At 41.1% G+C, this 22,375-nt stretch overlaps 1 protein-coding gene across 1 annotated transcript; it reads left to right on the forward strand.

Annotated features, from left to right (window-relative positions):
• Positions 1-15,465: 15,465 nt before the first annotated feature.
• On the forward strand, positions 15,466-19,060 carry LOC107801842 (uncharacterized). The gene is made up of 2 exons (XM_016625238.2): positions 15,466-15,605; positions 15,703-19,060. The coding sequence occupies exon 2, from the start codon at positions 15,766-15,768 to the stop codon at positions 18,943-18,945; it is 3,180 nt and encodes a 1,059-aa protein (XP_016480724.2). The 5' UTR covers positions 15,466-15,605; positions 15,703-15,765; the 3' UTR covers positions 18,946-19,060.
• The last annotated feature ends 3,315 nt before the right edge of the window (positions 19,061-22,375 follow it).

Genomic DNA, 22,375 nt, shown 5'->3' on the forward strand with positions numbered 1-22,375 from the left:
TTTTGAAAACCTAGAGCTCCTTATTCCTAGGGTCTAGAGTTACTTTTCTGCCATGAGTTTAGGCTACCATTTGGTGAATTCCAAGAAAAGCCTAGATGCCTCTGTCCCATAAGATTGAAATTATTGCCACTCTGTTAATTGCCTCTATCAAAGCTCCCCATAGCATTTACCTCTTCATCTATAGCTACGGCATGGCACTCATGTGTTAGATGCCTCATTCCACAGAGATCACAAATCGGTGATGGTTGGCTCTGGACCTTGGCTAAGATTAGCTTTCTTATCTCTTTGGCCATGGCGTCTAGTTGGGTTTGCACTGCTGTGTTGGAATCTATTTGATGAACCCCGACTACTTTTTTTCTATCATTACTCTCAGCCGACCACTAGTTGGCATCTTCAGATAGCTCATCAAGAATTGCCACAATTTCCTCAGGAGTCTTCTTCATTAAAGGACCTCCAACTGCAGTGTTCAAAGTTCATCGTGAGGGGGGTGTCAGTCCATCCCAAAAGTCCTGGAGTTGCATCCACAATTCAATCCCATTATGCTGACACTTCCTCACTATCTCCTTGAATCTTTCCTACGCCTCAAAAACTGTTTTAATATCCATGTGGCGAAAGTTGTGAATTTCCCTTCTGAACTTCATTATTTTTGTAGCTGAGAAGTATTTGTCAAGAAACTTTCTATCATATCTTCCCATGATTGACCCCGTTGGTAAGCTGTGAAGCCAGTGCTTCGCGTCATTCTTCAGTGAAAAGGGGAATGACCTTAAGTATACTGCATCCTTTGATATTCCATTGTATTAGAAGGTGTTCATGATTTCTTTAAAGTCCATCAAGTGAGTGTTATGATCTTCATTCACCTTTCCTCTAAAAATGCAGTTGTTTTGGATAGTTTGAATCAAGCCTTGCTTCAACTTAAAGTTATTCACTGCTACTGGTGGAGGTCTGAGACTAGACAGACCCTGATTATAGACGGTCTGGCATAATTACCCAATACTCTACCAGGCCTAGGTACCGCATTCCCGAACTGGTCTTCAATCAAGGGTCAATTTAGATTGAATCTTCGACCCCCATCATTGTTGACGGCCTCCTCAACAGCTCTACGGGCTACCTCAGCTATGTTACAACCCAAGTTCTCCCTCTGTGAACTGTCATGGCAGCACCTAGTCTCTACAACTAGGTAAGCCTAATAATTGTGTAAAAAGAACAAAATGCGAAAAACTAATAAAACTGAAGATAAGCAAATATAGAAGCGTTTAAGATCTCGCTCGGCATATACTAATACAAGATCCCAAAAGTGAAACTACATTTCCCAAAACCCAGAATCTCATGAAATCACAAGCTATTGAATAACTATAAGTGCCTAACTCCAGAATGTCTAAATAAAAGTAAATATAGAAGGGTTGATACTATAAGAGAGAATTAAAAGGGACTCCTCGGTCTACGAACGCAGTAGATATACCTCGAAATCTCTAGAGAATCGCCTTGCCTCAAGAGTAGTAGGGTTGAGTCGAAGTACCTGGATCTGCACATGAAAAACATGCTCAGAAAGGGCATGAGTACACCACAGCAGTACTCAGTAAGTGCCAAGCCTAATCTCTGTCGAGTAGTGACGAGGAAGGTCAGAGCCCTACTGAGTTTAGATGAAAAACATATAACAGTATAATTGAGTGTAAACAGTAAGAAGTAACACTGGATAGTAAGAATAACAACAACTATAACAGAGACAAAATAATCACAAAAGGAATACAGCTCAACACAGAGATAACAACCGGGGATCTCCCAGGATACCGTTCTGTAGTCCCAAATATAAATATCCATTGGATCTCCAGGATGTCATCCCGTAGTCCAACTCATAGTGCATGGGAATCTCCCGGAATACTGATCCATAGTCCCAAATGTAAATACCCCGTACTGAGGAAATCTACCGGATGCAGTCCCGTAGTTGTGCAGGGGGTCTCCCAGAAAAAAAATCTGTAGTCCCAAAGTAAACATGCAGGGGGATCTCCCGGGACACCGTCCCGTAGTCTCAAAGTAAACATACAGCAGCAACACGAAGAATACTCAATTCAATTCAAATTTCATACCAAGATAAAATAGGTATTTCTAACCTAGCATGCTGTACAGAATCCAAATAAGGCAGTTTGAGCAAATAAAGCAATTAAGTCAATTAGACATGCTTCCCTAAGCTAACAGTAGGCTTAAATTGCAAGTAGTATAAACATGAAAAGAAATACAATTATAGTTAATTAATGAAAATAGGACTTTCAACAATTAACACAAGTACGCACTCATCACCTCGCGTACAAGGCATTTCAAATATCAATAATACCAAATCCTAAAGGGAGTTCCCCCACACAAGGTTAGGCAAGCCACTAACCTCGAACCGGCTCAAATAATCAACTCGAAACCACACTTTTGTCACGAGTACTCGACTCCAAATGGCCTAAATCTTTTAAATCAATTGCATAATGTAAATATAACTTCAAGTAACTGATTCTACTAAATAATTCTAAGCTAATACGCGAAATAAGGAAAAATGACCAAAATGCCCTCGGGGCCCACGTCTCGGAATCGGGTAAAATTTAGAAATTCAGAATTCTCACACTCTCATGAGTTCAGTTATACCAAAAGTACAAAAATCGGACCTAAAATGGTCCCTCAAATCACCACTCAAAACTCTCCAATTAACCAAGCCATAACCCCCAATTTTACCACTGATTTTTCTTCAAATTTCATGCTTACAATGATAAAAATCACCACAATAACGAGCTTAATGTCATGTCCTTAGTTGTTAACTAAGTACACGTGCGGCACTTGACAACTCGCTCACGGTCTTGCACAACTTGCTCACGTTCTTGCTATGCCAAGTCAGTCTTACTACACTCAAGATCACTAAAAGAATGGAAGAAAGAACACAAGAGAATTGTTAAAGGAAGCTTTGTATTAGAAAGAATTTGAATTGTTTGATTGGTGAATTATAAATGAATAGATCCCTTTATATACTAGTCTCCTAGGGGCTAATGTGTAAATATTAATTATTATACAAGTTTTGATATTTACAAGATAAGGGCTTTCTCTAGAATTCTCTATAAGCATAGAAGATTCCAAAGACTTTCCTAGCAAATCCATAAAGATCTAGGTTGTTCTTAAGGAAATGTCCATACTTCTCTAGAATCTTCTCACAAATGCCAGCCTTCTTCTTATGTAAGCTTCCACGTGGCATTAATATATGCCAAATGGCGCCTATGTGGTGTGATGGCATGGCGGGTCATCACACTCTACCCCACACAATATTGCGATGACCGCGATGCAATGTTGCTGCATAAACTCTCGGATCTTATCTTGAATTTCCACAAGTCTTCATATCGTTCCCACGTGGCCTTCTCCGGTGATTGCCCTTTCCAATGGACGAGGAACATAGTTGTGGTTTTTAGCCCTTGTTTTTGCTTGGCCTTTTAATCTATCCTCAATCTCCCGATCATGTGAGGGGGTGATAGTCATTGGCACTCTACTGGATTGGCCCCTACTCGGATCATCCTTATCTTTATGATATGGCTTAAGAATGCTGGCATGGAAGACAAGGTAGATCTTAAGATACGATGGCATGTCAAGCTTGTATGAGATCTTGCCTACCTTGGCGACAATCTTAAATGGACCCTCGTACTTGCGAATCAGATTATGATGCATGCCTCATAGTGCCATGAACTGTCTTGAGTTAAACTTCACCATGACCATGTCCCTAACTCTATAGTCTGTGGGACACTGCTTACGGTCCGCAAACTTCTTCATCTTCTTAGCCGCCTTATCTAAGTAGGACTTAGCAGTGTCGAGCTGTTCCTCCCATCCTTTGGCCATATGATAAGCCCCCAAACTCTTTCCCTCGAACGCGATTGCTACTGAATGTGGAGTTTGTGGTTGTTGGCCTGTGGCTAGCTCAAATGGTGTCCACCCCGTGGACTCACTCCGCTGCAAGTTATAAGAGAATTGGGTGATGTCTAGGAGCCTTGCCCAATCTTTTTGATGCGTGCTTACATAATGCCTCAAGTACCATTCTAGTAAGGCATTGACCCATTCCATTTGTCCATCCATCTATGGGTGGAAACTAGTAGAAAAGTGCAGTTCTGTGCCAAGTATGTCAAACAACTCTCTCCAAAAGTTCCCAGTGAAGCGGGGGTTTCGATCACTAATGATATGCCTTGGTAAGCCCCAATACTTTACCATGTTCTAAAGAATAGCTTAGCGGCTTCTTTAGCTGTGCAACCCGGTGAGGCGGGCATGAAGGTAGCATATTTGGAAAATCTATCCACGACCACCATAATAGTACCATAACAATTGGACTTGGTAGGCAAGTGAAAAAGTTCATAGTCACGCTCTCCCATGGACGCTCTACAACTGGTAGTGGCTCCAAAAGTCCTCCGGGTTGTTGTTGCTCAACCTTGTCCTATTGACAGACAAGACAAGTCTGCACATAACACTCTATGTCATCTCGCATGTGTGGCCAATAGTAGACTGACTCAACCAAGGCCCTAGTGCGATGTTGGCCTGGATGACCAACTCACATTGTGTCATGACTCTCCCTTTTGATCCATCGTCTAATGTCTCCAATCTTAGGCACGTAGACCCGCCGACCTGTGGTAAGTAGTAGGCCGTCTTCTATCCAAAACCGTCTCATCTTGACTTTGTTGGCTAACTCGATAAGTCGTTTGGCTGCTGGATCATACTGCATGCCTTCTTTTATAGCCTCTCAAATATTCCATCTCGCTGAAGTGATTGCAGCAAATTCAGCTTTCTGGCCCAAGGCATCAGCTACAACATTACCTTTGCCCGGCTTATACTCCAACGCATAATCAAACTCGGCCAAGAAATCCTGCCATCTATCCTGCTTTGGTGTGAGCTTCTTCTGTGTCTAAAAGTAGCTAGTAGCCACATTATCAGTCTTGACCACGAACCTCGACCCGAGCAGATAATGTCTCCATGTATGAAGGCAATGCACAATGGCAGTCATTTCCTTCTCTTGTACCGTGTAACGCCACTCCGTCTCATTTAACTTGCGGCTCTCAAATGCTATGGTATGCTTATCCTACATCAGGACACCCCCAAAGGCAAAGTCTGAGGCATCTGTGAGCACCTCAAATGTCTTGGCAAAGTCAGGTAACGTCAAGACTGGATCCTCTATTACAATTGCCTTAAGGCCTTCAAACGCCTTTTGACAAAGCTCCGTCCAAACCCATGGCTTATTCTTATTTATTAACTCAGTCAATGGTGCGGCCTTTGCTGAGTAGCCACCGATGAACCGACGATAGTAGTTAATAAGGACAAGGAAGGATCTCAACTCTGTTACCTTTGTAGGTGCCTCCCACTTCTGGATAGCACGTACCTTAGCCTCGTCCATGTGTAGCTCGCCATTGCTAATGAAATGGCCCAAGAAGTGCACCTTTGATTGTGTGAACTCACATTTCTCCCTCTTGATGTATATCTCGTTCTCTCGCAAGACTTGGAAAACCTTCCTTAAGTGCTCCATGTGCTCCTCCAAGGTGTTGTTGTAGATGACTATGTCGTCTAGGTAGACTACCATGAACTGATCAAGGTATGGATGGAAGATCTTGTTCATAAGGGTGCAAAATGTGGCTGGTGCATTGGTTAAGCCGAAGGGCATCAACAACCACTCAAAGGCTCCATATCTCATCACACATGCTGTCTTTGGTTCATCCCCTTCCGCAATGCGAACCTGGTAGTAGCCCTTTCGAAGATCCACCTTGGTAAAGTACTTGGCTTGCCCAAGTCTATCGAACAAGTCAGCAATGAGCGGGATCAGGTACTTATTCTTCACGGTGACCTTATTAAGTGCTCGGTAGTCTATGCACAAACGCAATGATCCATCCTTCTTCTTTTGGAACAATACTGGTGCGCCAAAGGGTGCCTTTGATGGGCGAATGTGACCAGTATCTAGCAGCTCCTTTAATTATTTCTTGAACTCCTCTAGCTCGGGAGGTGCCGTACGATATGGGGCAAATGCGGGTGGCTTAGCCCCTGGCTCCAACTCAATCTTGTGATCCACCTCTCACCTAGGTGGCAAGTTCTTAGGCAACTCCTTGGGCATGACATCTTTTTTTCCTCAAGCAACTTCTCTATGCAAGGCGGCGCTGTCTCTTGAAAATTCTTGTCTTCCTCTAGACTTGCAATGGTTGCCACGAATGTTGGATCCCCCTTCTTGATCCCCTTGACAACTTGCATAGCTGAGAGTTGTGCTTGGATCTGTCCATGTGGCATAGTCACTGTAGGTACCATGCTAGCTTCTCTTGCTCCCTAACCAAGAGACGTTGGAGGTAAGGGTCGATCAAAGTATGACAATGTCTAAAGAACTCTTGCCCCAGTATGATGTCAAAGATATCCATAGCGGTTACGGTAAAGTTTGGTATACCCTTCCAAGTTCCCAATTTGACATCAACTCTATTAACTGCCCCACAAGCATTTTGTACCTCGACTTCATAGTCTTGACGCGAGAGTTGGTTAGAGCAAGCTTCAATTCTAGTCTCTTTGCGGCAGCTCAGTCATGAAATTATGAGTTGCTCCAGTGTCCACCATTGCATGAGCGGGCTTGTTATTGATGTTGAGATCCACACACTAATTGCCATTCTCAGTAGGTTGGATATCTTGCTTTGTAACAGCACCACATAATCCGATCATAACAAACTGTGCGGTTCCCAAACTCTCTCCTTGCGGCTACTCCTTCCATTCACGGACCATGGCACTGAGTCTCTTGAGGTCGGGACAATTCCTGAAGCCATGTGGCCCTCCGCATATGTAGCATCCCTTCTTCTCGGCCTGTGCCTCTTCTCGGAAGGGTTACTCGACTTTTTGGGATCTTGAGTCTTGGAGTATTGTTGTTGTATCTCTTTGCCTTTGCCACGGTCTCCCCCACCTTTGACATTGTTAACCTTTGACTCCTTGCCATTGCCTTTGTCGTGCTTGTCATGCCTGAAATCCATAAATGATTTGGCCTCCACTATGGCTTGGTCTATATTAGTGACTTGCCGGCATTGCAACTCCTACTTAGCCCAATTTTGCAACACATCCATGAAGTGGAACAACAAGTCATCATTGGTCAGGTTAAGGATTTGAAGCATAAGGGTAGTGAAATCCTTGACATAGTTATGTATGCTCCCTGTTTGCTTCAATTCCCTAAGCTTGCGCCTTGCCTCGTACAAGACATTGTTAGGAAAGAACTATCTCTTGAACTCCACTTTGAACTGATCCCATGTGCTAATAGTACGTAGACCTTTATCCACGTCGGCCATCTTCCTTCTCTACCATAGCATGGCAGTCTCTGAGAGGTACAATACCACAGTGTTGATCTTGGCCTCGTCGTCCCTCACTTTGTCGTGCTTGAAGTAGTTCTCCAAGTGCCAAAGGAAGTTTTCCACTTCTTGTGCATCACGAACACCTTTGAACACCAGGGGTTTGGGAGCCTCGATCTTGGCCTCCCTCGTCACCACAACATTGCCGGTTGCCTCGGTCACGCTAGCATTGGCATGCTCCTCGAGTGACTCTATCTTTGCCTTCATAGCATCGATAGTACTCAAAGCCTCCATGAGTCTACACTCTAAGGCAGTGATGGTTTGTCTTAGTTCCATCTCAGTCTGTGTATGTCCCTCAAAGTCATTTCGGATACACTCAATCTCTTCAAGAGTGTTCCCCTCAAGAACGTTAAGGGTGCTTTCCACCTTCCCCAAGCGTTGGCCAAAGATCTCCATGGCATCAATCCCCGCATTTATATTCATCACCCACTCTTTACCAAGCGAGACATCCTCTAGAAGGACCTCCACTTCATCCTCGCTCGCCTCAGTAGCAGATGATTCTTGGGATGTAAGCCCTTCGTTTGACACAACCTCAAGTGGCACCTCCTGGCTCGTGTTGGTGGCATTCCTCTTTTTGCTACGACCGCTCTTGCCAGCAGCATCCTGGATGACGTTGTCTTGAGTGTTGGCAGTGTTAATTTCTCCGTCGTTCGCCATTCCCTTAGTTGAAACCTTCGCTCTGATACCATGTTGTCACATCCTTAGTTATTAACTAAGTACACGTGCGACACTTGACAACTCGCTCACGATCTTGCAGAACTTGCTCACGTTCTTGCTATGCCAAGTCAGCCTTACTACACTCAAGATTGCTAAGAGAATGGAAGGAAGAACACAAGAGAATTGTTAAAGGAAGCTTTGTATTAGAGAGAACTTGAATTGCTTGCTTGGTGAATTACAAATGAATGGCCCTCTTTATATACTAGTCTCCTAGGGGCTAGTGTGTAAATATTAATTATTATACAAGTCCTTGATATTTACAAGATAAGGACTTTCTCTATAATTCTCTACAAGCCTAGAAGATTCCAAGGACTTTCCTAGCAAATCCATAAGGATCTAGGTTCTTCCTAAGGAAATATCCATGCTTCTCTAGAATCTTCTCACAAATGCTAGCTTTTTTCTTATGTAAACTTCCACATAGCACTAAGATATGCCAAATGGTGTCTATGTGGTGTGATGACATGGTGGGTCATCACATTAAGGACCAAAGACCTTACCTCAATGAATCCCTCTAAAAATCTCTCTTGAAAATGCTTCCCAAAGCTTCTTCCCGTTTGAAAAGAGATGAAAAATAACTCAAATTCGCAAAGATATCTATTTATATGTTCTGCCCAACAAATCCGCTTCTGCGGCCATGGGATCGCACCTGTGGTCCTGCTTCTGCTGAACTAAAGTCGCATCTGCGACAATTCATTAAACAGACCGCACCTGTGGTCCCCAAGCCGCAGGTACGGTTATGACAGCAAACTCAGCAGCTTCAATAGCAAATTCGCAACTCCAAACTTCTCGTTAACCATTCGAAATCATCCCGAGGCCCCGGGACCTCAACCAAAAGCACGAACAAGCCATATACCACTATCCAAACTTATACCAATCCTCAAAACACCTAAAATAACATCGAAACATCGAATTAACCATGGATTCAAGCCTAAGAACTCCAAAAACTCTCAAATTACGCTTTCGATAAAAAAGTCTATCAAACCTCATCCGAATGACCTGAAAGTTTCCACATACGTCACATTCAACACTATGGAGCTACTCCAAATTTCGGAATTCCATTCCGACCCTTAGATTAAAATCTAACTATCGAATCAGAAACTTTAAAAATTTAACTTTTGGCATTACAAGCCTAAATAAGCTACGGATCTCCAAAACACAATCCGAACACGCTCCTAAGCCCGAATCAACCAACGGAGCTAACGGAACCGACAAAATTCTTCCGAGGCCTTCTTCACACTGCTCTGACTACGGTCCGAATTCTAAGACTTAAACTCTCATTTAGGGACTAAGTGTCCCAAAACTCTCCGAAACTCCAAATAAACCTTCCTGGCAACTCACAATAGTAGAAACAAACACGGGAATGCAATTAACAGGGGATCGAGGTGTTAATTCTTAAAACGACCAGCTGGGTCGTTACAAGCTGCTATCCATGTATCTTTGTGTCTCTGTTATGTTGCCTCTCTTGCAGCTAAATCTGCTTCGTCCTCACCGTCTTTAGCCATATGTTCTGGGGTTGAAGGTTGCTCCAAAAAAATTTCGATGAGTTCTTTCTCTTTCCTCAGTTGTCGCAAACTCTTTTCTACCTCTGGATTGTATGGAATCAATTCCTTTGAAGACGATTGAGTCATACACCAGAGACGTCAATCTGTTGCCTAGATACGGAAGAGGAAACTCGTGAATAATAAAATAAAACAAATTCCTGAATTAGAACCAAAAATTATTTTGAACACTATTGATTACCAATCCCCGGTAACGACGCCAAAATTTGACGAGCACAAAAGACACACTTAAATTATGCTCGCTAATTTAGTATAGTATAATATCTAATCTACATGGGTTGGATTTAAATAGTATCCTCGTAGTTTCTAGCTTGATTTTTATCCAGGAGGATCAATAATTGAGATTTATAGGATTAAGAATTGAAATTAACTAGGAATCTAAAGCTATTGACTAATGACTATCGAGACAAGGAATAAGCAACTTAGGTTATCAATGGGAGAAGATAGGTTTTGACAGGATAGGTGCAAGATAATTATTTGGGATCTAACTCTAGATAATTCACTACTAATGTTCAAGTGAGTCTCTCTAATTCACTCTATTATTAGTCCAAACATTCAGCAGAAACTCCTCTCTTGATTAAGTCTTAACCTCACGAGATGAACCAACTTAAGCACTTGTGAAGATTTGCAAGAATGCATAGTGGATTGGTCTTTAGGAAAATCTATTTTGATTATTCTCCTTAATAGGTTTAATCAACGATTCAACTAGCCTCTTTCGATTACTTAGAAGAATCTATGAACTCAACCAATAATATAATGCAAAGATATCACAAGTTATGCCTCTCTAGATTACATGAACTAGTGAATATAGATGCAACAATTAAATCTTCTAAAACAATTCAATACATAAAACTAGAGTTATAATCCAAAAACAATCATCAATACACCAAATCCATCAAACCCTAAAGGGAACTACTTCATAGACATGGAGAAATTCATCACAGATATAATTAAAGTATAGAAAAACATAGATTTGATACAAACTCGGGTCTTGAGTGCAGAAGGAATGATGAAATCCTTGTGCTTGTGCTCTTCCAACTCCTCCTTAGCCTCCTTAGGTCGAAAAGTCCCCCAAAATCGTATTTTCTGGTGTATTTAAGCTGTATCAAAATAAACCCAGATGAAACTACCCTTTCCTAGCCGAAATAGGAAATTACTCTAACATTTTCATACTGCCGCATCACGCCCCGCACCGCCCCATGCGGCGCGCTTGTGGGGAAATCCAGAGATCTTAGCAAAATCTTATCAGACCAACTTTTGCATTGCCGCACTGCGCCTCGCGACGCCCTATGCAGCATGGCTGTGGAAATTTTACATAGTAATTTTGGTTCTTTGATTTTTGATATCCAGACTCGGTCCTCAACCCCCGAACGTTATCCCGGTTTAATTCCTTGAGCTTTTACTCGGACTTTAAAGCTCCAACTTGTTTGATTTAGTTTTCGAATATCATTTTAACTAGAAATCACTTCCTACAAGGCATAAAACACAATAAGTGCAATACACTAACTTTCAAACTCAAACACATGTAAAATGTAGTAATTTGAGTATAAACTATGACTAAAATACGTGATTCTAGTCTACCATCAGGTTCAATACTTCAAGAGACTCCACCCTCCTCTGAGCCTTCGACCAAGGAGACTCCGCCTTCTCTAACTCCTCCATCTTCTTGGCGACCTCGCCACTAAGAGCCTCTGTCCTGAATTGACACTCCTCAGGCTGGCCTCACAACAAGACTACATGAGCTTGGAGATCACTACACTAGGCTTCTACCCCTGCTAAGCTCGAGCTATTCCTCCTTGCTCCTTAACGTCCCTTTTAGGACGCTGCACTTCCCTACTACCTGCACTAGTTCCTCGTCTCTTTCCTTCAAATCCTCCCTTAGTTGGCGCACATCGCCACTTACATGGAGCCAGCATCGGAGCTTCTGGTACTTCTCAAGTCATTTGAAGTACTTATCCTTCAACTTCACATAAATATCTTTACGTCTCTACTCCCTACGAGCACTTTCAATCTCCAGAACGGCCGTCTGCAAAACGAACAAAGAGAATTAGAGCCTACGAAAGAGCAAAACATAAGGAAGATAACGATCAATGAATGTACTTACCCGAAATGTGAGACCAGTAACGTTATTTGACAGGGTGCTATCTCGAGGGTCATACCCTTTAATTTCAGAATAAAGAGGGTCAAGGGAGAGGACTATCTCCTCGGTGTTCACAAAAAGGTTACGATTCATCGGGATCGCAATTGTCCTTGAACCCCCTTCCAACCTCACTTCGAGTTGAGTAAGCCCCTCATTGATCATCCTCAACTCGTCTATATCCATGTCGGTGTCAGATCCAACATCCTCCTCAGCATCAACCTTCCTTCTATCATTAGTCAAAGAAGGCACGCCCGCCATAACCCCAGAAGATGAGGCCTTCTCGCGTCTAGTAAGAGCAGGTCCGTCATTATGCACCATGCCCTCGACCGTGCCCCCCACAGGATGCATGCATGTCTCCTCCAAGTGAGGGGCCTCGGGGAAAAGTCACAGCCTCCCATATTAACAGTCACCCGCCCCTCTTCCATGTATCCACAGCTCTCCTCTTAGGAGGTATTAGACCACCGTCATAAGGAGAGACGTTATCGTCATCAACTAACGAGTAGAGTTAGGAACGAGAGTTACATATGGAACTGAGATGGGCTCCTGAACTACGGTAGCAGAAGTTTAGACCGATATGGACAACGTAGTAGTTGCAATAGGAGCCGAAGTCGACGATGTAGCAGTCGCCTTTCGTAAAAAGGGAATTGATGCCCGGCTTCTTCGAGAACCCCTGACTAAAAAAAGACAGCATTAAGTCAGCAAAACGAATCTGTACATAATAGGAAATGGAGCATCCATGATCAAGGAAAGGAAGTTACCAGTCGAAGGGAGAACAGGCCTGAATTCTTGAAAAAACTTGGCCAATCGCGAATCTCTACAATGTGAGGGAGGAGCCGCTTGACCCAGTCAGAAATATGAGCGTCCAAAGAAGGAGGCGAGGTCTTGGCTGCAAAGGAAGAAGGAAAGAAGTCAGAATTCAGGAATAAACACGAGGGAGAAACCAGGTACTTATAAGTGTAGTTCCAAGCCTTAGGAAAGTCGTTGACATTGGCCACAACGTCATCGGTTCTAACAAAAAAGAAGTTAAACCATAATTGGCACGGGCCTTGTCGTCCATCTTCACCACCAAGCATTTGCCTCCTCGGTGGTGAAGGTTTAGCATCGTTCCCCTATAAAAGCTAGGGGCGAATAGATGTATTAAGTGCCGCAGTCTCAATTCGACTTAGGCCAGCTCGACAAACTTAGTGAGCATCTTTATAATTTTATAGACGTATGACGCGAGCTGAGTAGGACAAATGCGATAGTAGAGACAAAACTCTTCCACCCGTGGAAAGGAAGGGAAAGAGTAGCTGACTTGGAATGGGTAGGCATAGAGGGCGCAATACTCAGGACGATGGACCTGTACCGTGTCCCCTTCGGCCGGGATCAACTCGATATGATTTGGAAGACCAAATTTGGCCTTGAGCTCCACTAATTTCTTTATCGTCATCACTGATCAAAAAGTTCCAGGTGCGGCCTCTGGTGATTTGGTTAAATCGGATCTGGAGTCAGGGTTGCGTGGGATTATTTCCTCCACCGATGGGAAAATTTTATCCTCAACGGTGGCGGAAATGCTCTCCCCACGGAGGGGAACACCATTTCTAAGGGAGAAACATGACTCCCCTCACTAGCATCAGAAGATACGTTAGACATGGCTCAACGTAGTGAAGGAAAGTAATAGACGAAATGGAATGAAGAACAATATGGGTCACTGCAACAGAGAGGAAATTTGGAGAAGAAGAAAGCAAGAGAATGATACGGTGTTTCGAAAAGTTAGAGGGGTTAAACTCCAAAATCGGGTTCGAGGATCTCTATTTATAAAGATCATGGAACCGAAACCAAAAACGATTTATCATGATTGGCATCGGAACCGAAGCGGCATGTCTAATCAAAGTTCTCACGCGAAACAAAGCAACACATTGGGAATATGCGTCACAATGACGCATGACATCATGACGTCATCCTAACTCGTGGACAACATAACTCCAGCAAAGCACTCGAAAAATTTGAAGCATTTGAAATGTGCGGCCCATAGAGGGCTATGTCGCCTGCTCGCCACAATAACCACGACCCGTGTAGTCCGCTTGATTATTTCGACCACCACCAACATGATTCGCTCATCGAACCCGCCCATGAAGCCGGCATCAAAAAACGAAGGGACTAACTATATGTGTTAAAATCTATCTCTAGAATACTTAAGTCTGGATGACGGTAGTAAAATATTCTCAGGCCGCCACATGTTGAAGTGATTTAAGGAATAATGAAGGTCGTGGTCGAAGAATCAACAAGGATTGAAGTCAAGGAGTCATCAAGAATTGCCGAGATCGAATACCCTTGACAGAGCTATAACGGCTAATTTCAAGATATGACACTAAAGAGAATATTCTAGTGGATATTCTCTGTACTTGTACTATTAGGATTTTTAGGAACATGTTTTCTATAAATAGAAAAAGACACAATGATAGAGGGAGGAGATTCATTTTCTAAAATATACTTTGACTTTAGATAGAGAATCTGGTCTTATTACAAGCCTACAAAAAATAACCTTTTCAGTGAGATTCTTCTCCACACTTTTCCACTGACCGAGAATAACTCGGATATTCAAAGATTTGTCCATCATTCATTATTGTCAGAAAGAACATCCGTTGATTTTATCCTTTTTCGGGTGATTCATTCGTTCTATTTACATAAATGGCATTTATTGCTATTCATCACTATTTATTGCGGCATTAATTCTGTTTATATTCTTAAATATTAGCTATCACCGCCATAACTTTTAGAATAGATCTACGTTCCATTAATCACAGTGCTGAGAATTTCGTCTTTAGGATATTATCATTAACTAAGATTAATCATCGTTTGTATAAATTTAATTAGTTGAACCAAGATCTATATTTTCGGTCAAACAGAAACCTCATTAAAAAAGAAAACCATTTCTTTTGTTACTCTCCACCAATTTTTCTCTCTACCAAATTGTTAATACTTGTTAACTTTTCTAAAAGGTCATAATTCATAAAGTCTTCTATTGTTGTAGATTACAATACAATTTTTTTCAATAATAAAATCTTAGCCCAGTATACCTCCCTTTTCTTCTTTTGTTTTACTCTGAGTTTCAAAGTCTCAGTCTTTATGGAATTTCTTTCTCTTTCCTTCCTACTTGAGCCTCCACATTGCGAATGCAACTAAATTCTTATGGCCGATGATCATAATTCTTATATATATAAGGTATTTGATTACGTATATTATTGCAATTATTAATGCTATATTAACGAGCTAATTTTATGTAAAGTTTTTTGGTCTAATAATTTGATCGCATTTTATCAAATAAATACTTTGAAAATAAAACTTAACAACTTAAACTATTTTAAGAAGCCATATGTAATAAAAGAAGTTCTGTCAAAGTTTGAGAATTGCTAGAAGAATATTTTCCAAGAAAATTCACTGTCACATTCAGGTACATACTTTTTTTTCCCCAAATTCCCAAATACTAAAGAGGTTACACATCGCAGAAAATTATATAAATTAATTGACTGCGATCTGCTTAAGTATTAATTAAGGAACTGTTTTGTTCTTTTCGGAACAAAATAAAAAAGACAGATTAGAGGAGTTGGAGACACGGCTTGTTAGAAATAGATTTGACTTAACCCGGTCACCACTCACCAGTGTCACCATCATTAGCTGCCTTGACTTCAACTTCACACCTTACTCTCTTACTTACCCTAATACCCAAAATCAAAAATCAAATCACCAATCTTTTTTTCTCCAACTAGTCTTTTTCACAATTCCATCTCAAATCTGGTTTCCATTTCTCTTGCTATGTATCAAGATTTTAAGTAACCACTGAGATACCAGGTTAGTTCATTTGCTGCTTCCTAATCAAGATTCAGTAATTTTGTGATCAAAGACTTAATTTTGCTAACTTCCCAATTTTGTATTTGTGTTTTGATAGTGGGTTCTTTATCAGTATGAGTAATCTTGATTAAAGAGTGGTTTACAATTCAGTATTAGCTATATGGGGGTCAAGTCTTTTTTTGCTTCTTATTGGACAATGGCTGGTATTATCTGGTTGATGCTGCTGTCAGTAGGTTTTGTTGATTCTTATGTAGTAGTAGATGGAGAGTTAGGACCTAGGACTAGAACTTCTATGACTTACAAATATGAAAGAACTGATGAGGTCAATAAAGAATGTGCTTTTGTTTTAGCTTCTGCTTCTGAAATGAAACCTGATGATAACAGAATCTATAGCATAAAACAAGAATTATCCTTTTTGAATGGAGATTGGTGGCAAGTGTCCAATGGGGCTTCATTAATGCCCTTTGATGATAGAGATCTTTTGAACAAATCATTAGATCTTCGATCTCCGTCGAATTTAGTTTCATTTTGGGTTACTGATGTTGATCGTGCTCATCGGTCTAAGAAGTCTGTGAGTGTGAGTGGTATATTGCAGATTGGTGTCACCCTAGATGGGTTGTTTTCGAGTAAACCCTACGAAAGAAGTCCTCATTTTGATATATGGCCCGGTCATTCCCAGCTCTCTGTGTTGTTTGAAGGAGTATACATTGAATCGAAGAAAAGTCAAGGGGAAAGAGTGATGTGTTTGTTAGGGAACACCATGTTGCCTTCTCGTCAGCAAGAGTCTAGTGATCCGTGGGAGTGGGTAAAGGAATCCGGTTATACTAATCAGCCACCTCTTATGCAAGATGATCGAATTTTGCTCGTGCTTCATTATCCTATAACAAATACACTGACAAATAGAGCTATTGTTGGAACCATGAAAAGCTTAAACCCAAAAGCCAGTTTTAAGTACTTTGATGAAGTTCATATGTCTTCTTGGCTAGGAACTTCTTCTAAGTACGAATTTGGCTCGGAAAAGTTTGTGTCAAAAGCTTGTGATCCATACCCGTACAAAGATAGTCTGAGTACTTACATAAATACATATAGAGGGCTTGATTTCTGTTATATTCTTCAGAGATTCACTCACCAAGAAGCCTTAACAGTTGCTCCAAACTGGAAATGCAATGGTACGGATAATTTTTGCAGTCAGTTGGGTCCATTTAAATCAGATAAGGAGATAAAGGCCACGGATGGAGGTTTTAAAGATGTCAAGCTTGTCCTTCAGGATGTTCGATGTGATAAAAGTTCTTTTAAAGATAATGACACTTTCACAAGGGTCTCTTCCGTGTTTAGAGTGGTGTCTCCGTTTGAGAATCAGTTCACCGCAGCACAAAGGACTGGACTTAACAACATGACTCTTTCCGCTGAGGGAATCTGGAAATCTTCCAGTGGACAGCTTTGTATGGTTGGTTGCCGTGGACTTGCTGATGCAGAAGGCAGCACCTGTGATTCTCGAATCTGCTTGTATGTTCCGCTGTCTTTTTCCATAACACAGAGGAGCATAATCACTGGCCATTTTTCCAGCATCGATGGAAGCGGTAGGCCTTACTTCCCTTTATTATTTGAGAAACTAATTCGCCCTGTTGAACTGTGGGATCAATACACTGCTTCTCGTCCATACTACAAGTACTCAAAACTCGATGCAGCTGCTGCAGTCCTTGAGAAAAATGAGCCCTTCAACTTTGGTTCAATGTTTAAGAAATCGCTGTTGACGTTCCCAAAACTGGAAGATGCAGATTCTTTTACAGTCAGCCTTTCATTTCTTTCTGAAGATCTAAGCCTTCACACATCAGCAGTAGCGGATCAAATCCCCGATTCAGCTCACCAAAGATTTGATATTGAGATGGAGATTCTGTCTCTTGGTCCAATGTTTGGGCCTTTGACAAATGGCTCAATAAGTGAAAAAGAGAACTCGTATCATGCTAAAGCTGAATACACAGAGAAACAGCTTTTCTTAAATGTTTCTGCTCAACTCAGTCTCGCTGGAACATCATACAACAACATCTCTTTGCTTTTCATAGAGGGGTTGTATGATCCGCATGTTGGAAAAATGTACCTCATTGGTTGCAGGGATGTTCGAGCCTCGTGGAAAATTCTATCAGAAAGTATGGACCTTGAGGCTGGATTGGATTGTCTAATTGAGGTGGTTATATCATATCCACCAACCACTGCTCGTTGGTTGGTCAATCCAGCAGCTAAAATCTCCGTATCTAGTCAAAGGAATGAGGATGATCCACTCTATTTTAATCCTGTGAACCTTCAAACATTCCCCATTATGTACAGGAAGCAACGAGAAGAAATTCTTTCGCGCAGGGGCGTAGAGGGAATCCTCCGCATTTTGACACTCTCTGTGGCAATTTTTTGCATTTCCAGCCAACTATTTTACATCAGAGATAATGCAGAATCAGTACCTTATGTCTCGCTTGCGATGCTAGGTGTCCAAGCTCTTGGCTACAGCCTCCCTTTGATCACAGGTGCAGAGTCTTTGTTCAAAATTATGGGCGCTGAAACCAATGAGAGTTCGTCTTACGATCTTGATAACAGCCAGTGGATCCGTCTGATTGATTACACTGTCAAGGTTCTTGTGCTTGTTGCCTTTTTGGTAACAGTGAGGCTCAGCCAAAAGGTGTGGAGATCCCGTATCAGATTACTGACGAGGAACCCTCTTGAATCACATCGTGTTCCAAGTGATAAGTGGGTACTTCTCAGTACACTGATAATACATGCTGTTGGATATACCATTGTTTTACTCATCCACTCTTTTAATACAAGCCAGAAACCTCTTCGTGCTGAACGTTACGTAGATTCCACTGGAAATTTCCACACGTTGAGGGAATGGGAAACGGAATTGGAGGAGTACATGGGTTTGATTCAAGATTTCTTTTTGCTTCCTCAAGTAATAGGCAACCTTTTTTGGCAAATCCATTGCAAACCACTCAGAAAGCTATACTATGTTGGGCTAACTTCCGTTAGACTTCTGCCTCATATATATGATTACATCAGATCTCCGGTTCCAAATCCTTACTTCTCCGAGGAATATGAGTTTGTCAACCCCAGGTTTGATTTTTACACCAAGTTTGGGGACATTGCCATACCTGTGGCTGCAGTTGTTCTTGCAATTTTGGTATATATTCAGCAGAGGTGGAATTATGAGAAGCTTAGCCAAACACTTAAACTGGGCAAGATTAAGCTTCTACCAGTTGGGTCCAGGGCATACGAGAGGTTACCTTCTGCGGCATCTGAAGCTGAACTTACCTCAGGGGTCAAAAATCATGAGAAAGAACAGGATGTAGACTGAGTAATCCGAGTGAGATTACTCTGAAAAACAAAAAAAGGAAACATTTACCGACTTATTGTATGTACATTTTGAGCAGTTCATATCCAGTGTTTCTGAATTGTTTTTCTTCCTCCAATATGATTTTTCTTGTCTGATAATGAGCACACAATTTACTAAAAGAATCTAACATGCAAGAGATATATACTCCAGCGATCAGTTAATTTGCTAATAAATTTTCCTGGAGTTCAGAAATTTAACACACACCCTTTAAAAGGCCATCTTATGATGAAGATTTGAGTTGTAATTTATATATTGCTTGATTTCTTTCCTAACAATTTAAAAAAATTTATCGCGGGTCAATGTTATTAACTTCATGTGCTTCTTTCCTTGATGGTTAAGCCCAAGATGTCTAATACGATGGCTGTTCCCACCTAATGTCTTGCTTAGATTTGTAACGCAAATTAAGGAACATGTGAATATTAAAGTTAGTGGAATAACTTCATCTAAACTGTTTCTTGAAGGGTATAAGAAAAGTTGGATAACTAAGAACTGTTTCTTGAAGGGTATAAGAAAAGTTGGGTAACTAAGAAGATAACAGTTCATTGTCCGTGCCTTCACTGATTATTTTTAGTTTAAGCGACTATTTGGGTCAATTCCTTCAATTAATGGAGCTGTAAGTTTGTTGGCCCAACTGCTACTAAGAATATGGCCACTTCCTTTAGATTCTCCAATGAGTCAATCCGTCACCTGGTTCAAAGATGAGCATTTGTATTGCACAGAAATATAATTTTAGAAAGAAAAACTTAAGTAACGCCGTTGCCGGGGATCGAACCCGGGTCACCCGGGTGACAGGCGGGAATACTTACCACCATACTACAACGACTTTGTTGTCCAGTGATTGATTTCGATTATTTATTTACAATACGCTGCCAACAGAACGACAGTCGCAAATTCTCTTCCAAATAATGATCAAGTACCACAAAGCCACATGACCAAACCATGTATATTTGTAACAATATACCATCATTTCCTATCAACTGAATTTCAAAAGGAAAAGGTTGATCTTTATATTTAGCAAATACCTCGATAATAAGATGCACCTTTAGCCTAACTCAATTTCAAAAGTTAACTTGTGAGGTAAAAAATTACTATCTAAGACCATAAAAAGAGTTCATTTGCACCATCTATCCCACACTGATGTGGGACTTCCAATACAACTTTATGAACTTGGTCAGGTAATGGAACACTGAAGAATTTGGGAAAGGGAAAATGATAGGGCATGCATGTCCCTTAGCTTCTAGTGTATGATCACTGTATTCTTAGATGTTATAGGAATTCAATTGTCTGCTTATTGTGTCAGTGTGGGTATGGCTGTGTCGCCACTTCTCATATAGAAACATAGAATAGGCCGGCAAGCATCCATTTTTTTTTTTTTTAATGATTTTCAGCTTAACGCAAGGTGACAATTAGAGAGTTTATTACGGCTAAAAATTGTGGGACGACTCGCTGATCTGATCCTTCACCATTGTAAATCGTGATGATTAAGGAAAGCTTCTCAAGTTCAATAATAATTGAAATTTTAAAGTAACAAGTAGTCAGAAATTTTAATATGTAAGTAGCTCTCCCTCTTATTGTACTGAAATGTCATACATTGATAAATTAGCAATGGCTCGACGTTTTAAATTTCGTTATAATAAGTGCTATTAAGCACTCTTAAAGTTTTATTTTTGAAAATGTTGCTTAGTTTGTAACTTTGGGTTTTCTGCAAGAATTAAAAATACGTACTCCATACAGTTATAAACTCAGTGTTGTGAAAAATATGCAACTAGAAGTAATAAATTTGGTTAATATGAAATATGGAAAGACTTTCTGATTTACGAATGATATATGACGACATAATTACAACATTGCGTCTGTCATACTAATATTATATTATTTTGGATAAATTACACTGAAATTTCTAAAGGGAACAACTCGAATAATTGAAAGTTGACAGAAGAATCGCAACACCATCCATTCAATAGCATCTCAATTTAAGGTGAACGCAAAATCCACATACTAAACTGTTATCACTATCTTACATGTACAGTGACAATCATTAACTTTATCCTATTATTTCACCGCCATATTTCAGTAGCACACGTGATTTGTAATCCGGCAACCACCAAAACTTATGTCGGAGTGGTAAATTAAATGTTTGACCAAAAAAGTGTTAAACCTTTTAGTTAAACTAATTAATAAAGATACAGAAGATAAAGCTTAGCCGAACATATAGATCGAAATATATTGAATGCAAAAAGTCGAAGAAGAACAAGCTCGTGTAATATTTCTTAAGATGATTATCATACATCGAATGTAAATGATAAGCTTACATCTATGACATGCTTTCACCATACTCATAAGGGCACATGAGGAGAGGAGAGAAAGTTGTTGATGACTAAGAGATCTCTCTTTGTTAATTCCATAACGATGACTATAAAATGTTGTAGCCAGATTTGGGTTGAGATCCCCCTTTGGTGATCTCTCTCCCCCTATATATATTAGCCATTTTTCCTTTTATCCAATGGTTTAACCAGCGCGCTTTCTCATGGTTGTAGCCTTTAGTACTTGCCCAAATATTTTGTTTGTTCTGCGATGTAAGCTTTCTGACGGCTTGACCCCGGCTACAGCTGAGGTGCTCTTTTCTATCATGCCCCGTGGACACGACTACGGTTCGGTCGATCCCTTGTCGTTCCTTTTGAGAACGACCATCTTATGGTCAGATTTGACCCATACAGTTAGTTCCTCTGTCCGTCGGAGTCGCCTATTGGCGAGCTTGATAGGCGAGTTCTGTTGATTCAAAAGTTAGGAGAAATTTGTACATTATGCGTTGGACGAGGTCCTTAAGGCGAGGTGGCGATGTGACGCTTCAGTGGTATCATCGGACCGTTACGTCGATTTGGAGATGAATCGTTGCATCAATTCGGGGTATCGTGAATACCCATTATGCATCATTATGGAGCACGTTTCCAGGCACCGTATCGTTTCCCGTGCCCCTTCAATTTGTTTTTGATTGGCGGCTCTTGGGTTTCCTGCTCGGGACATTTATGTTTCTATAAATAGGGGGAATCCCTTATTTGACTGCTATGTTTTCAATTTATCTAAGAAAGAAACTTTGCGAATTTCCTCTTCCTCTTGTCCTTCATACTCTTGCATTCGACAGAATTTGGGGTGACCCTTATTTCTTTTCCCTCACTGATCTTGTTCACTTCGATCGAGAGAGACAAATGGCTGGTACTTCTTCTTAGACTGATATATTTATTGAAGCTCCGGTGCGGAAAAATGACGTGCCCTTTCTTGAAGAGGAAATGGAGGTGGTGGAAGACGAGGGGTTTCCGTTAGTGGAACAGATAGTTCCCTGCCCGGGGAAAATGAGGATAGATTTTAATAGCCCTGCCGGAGATGAACCGGA

Source organism: Nicotiana tabacum, chromosome 6 (genome assembly GCF_000715075.1).
Source record: "Nicotiana tabacum cultivar K326 chromosome 6, ASM71507v2, whole genome shotgun sequence".
Classification (NCBI taxonomy): Eukaryota; Viridiplantae; Streptophyta; class Magnoliopsida; order Solanales; family Solanaceae; genus Nicotiana; species Nicotiana tabacum.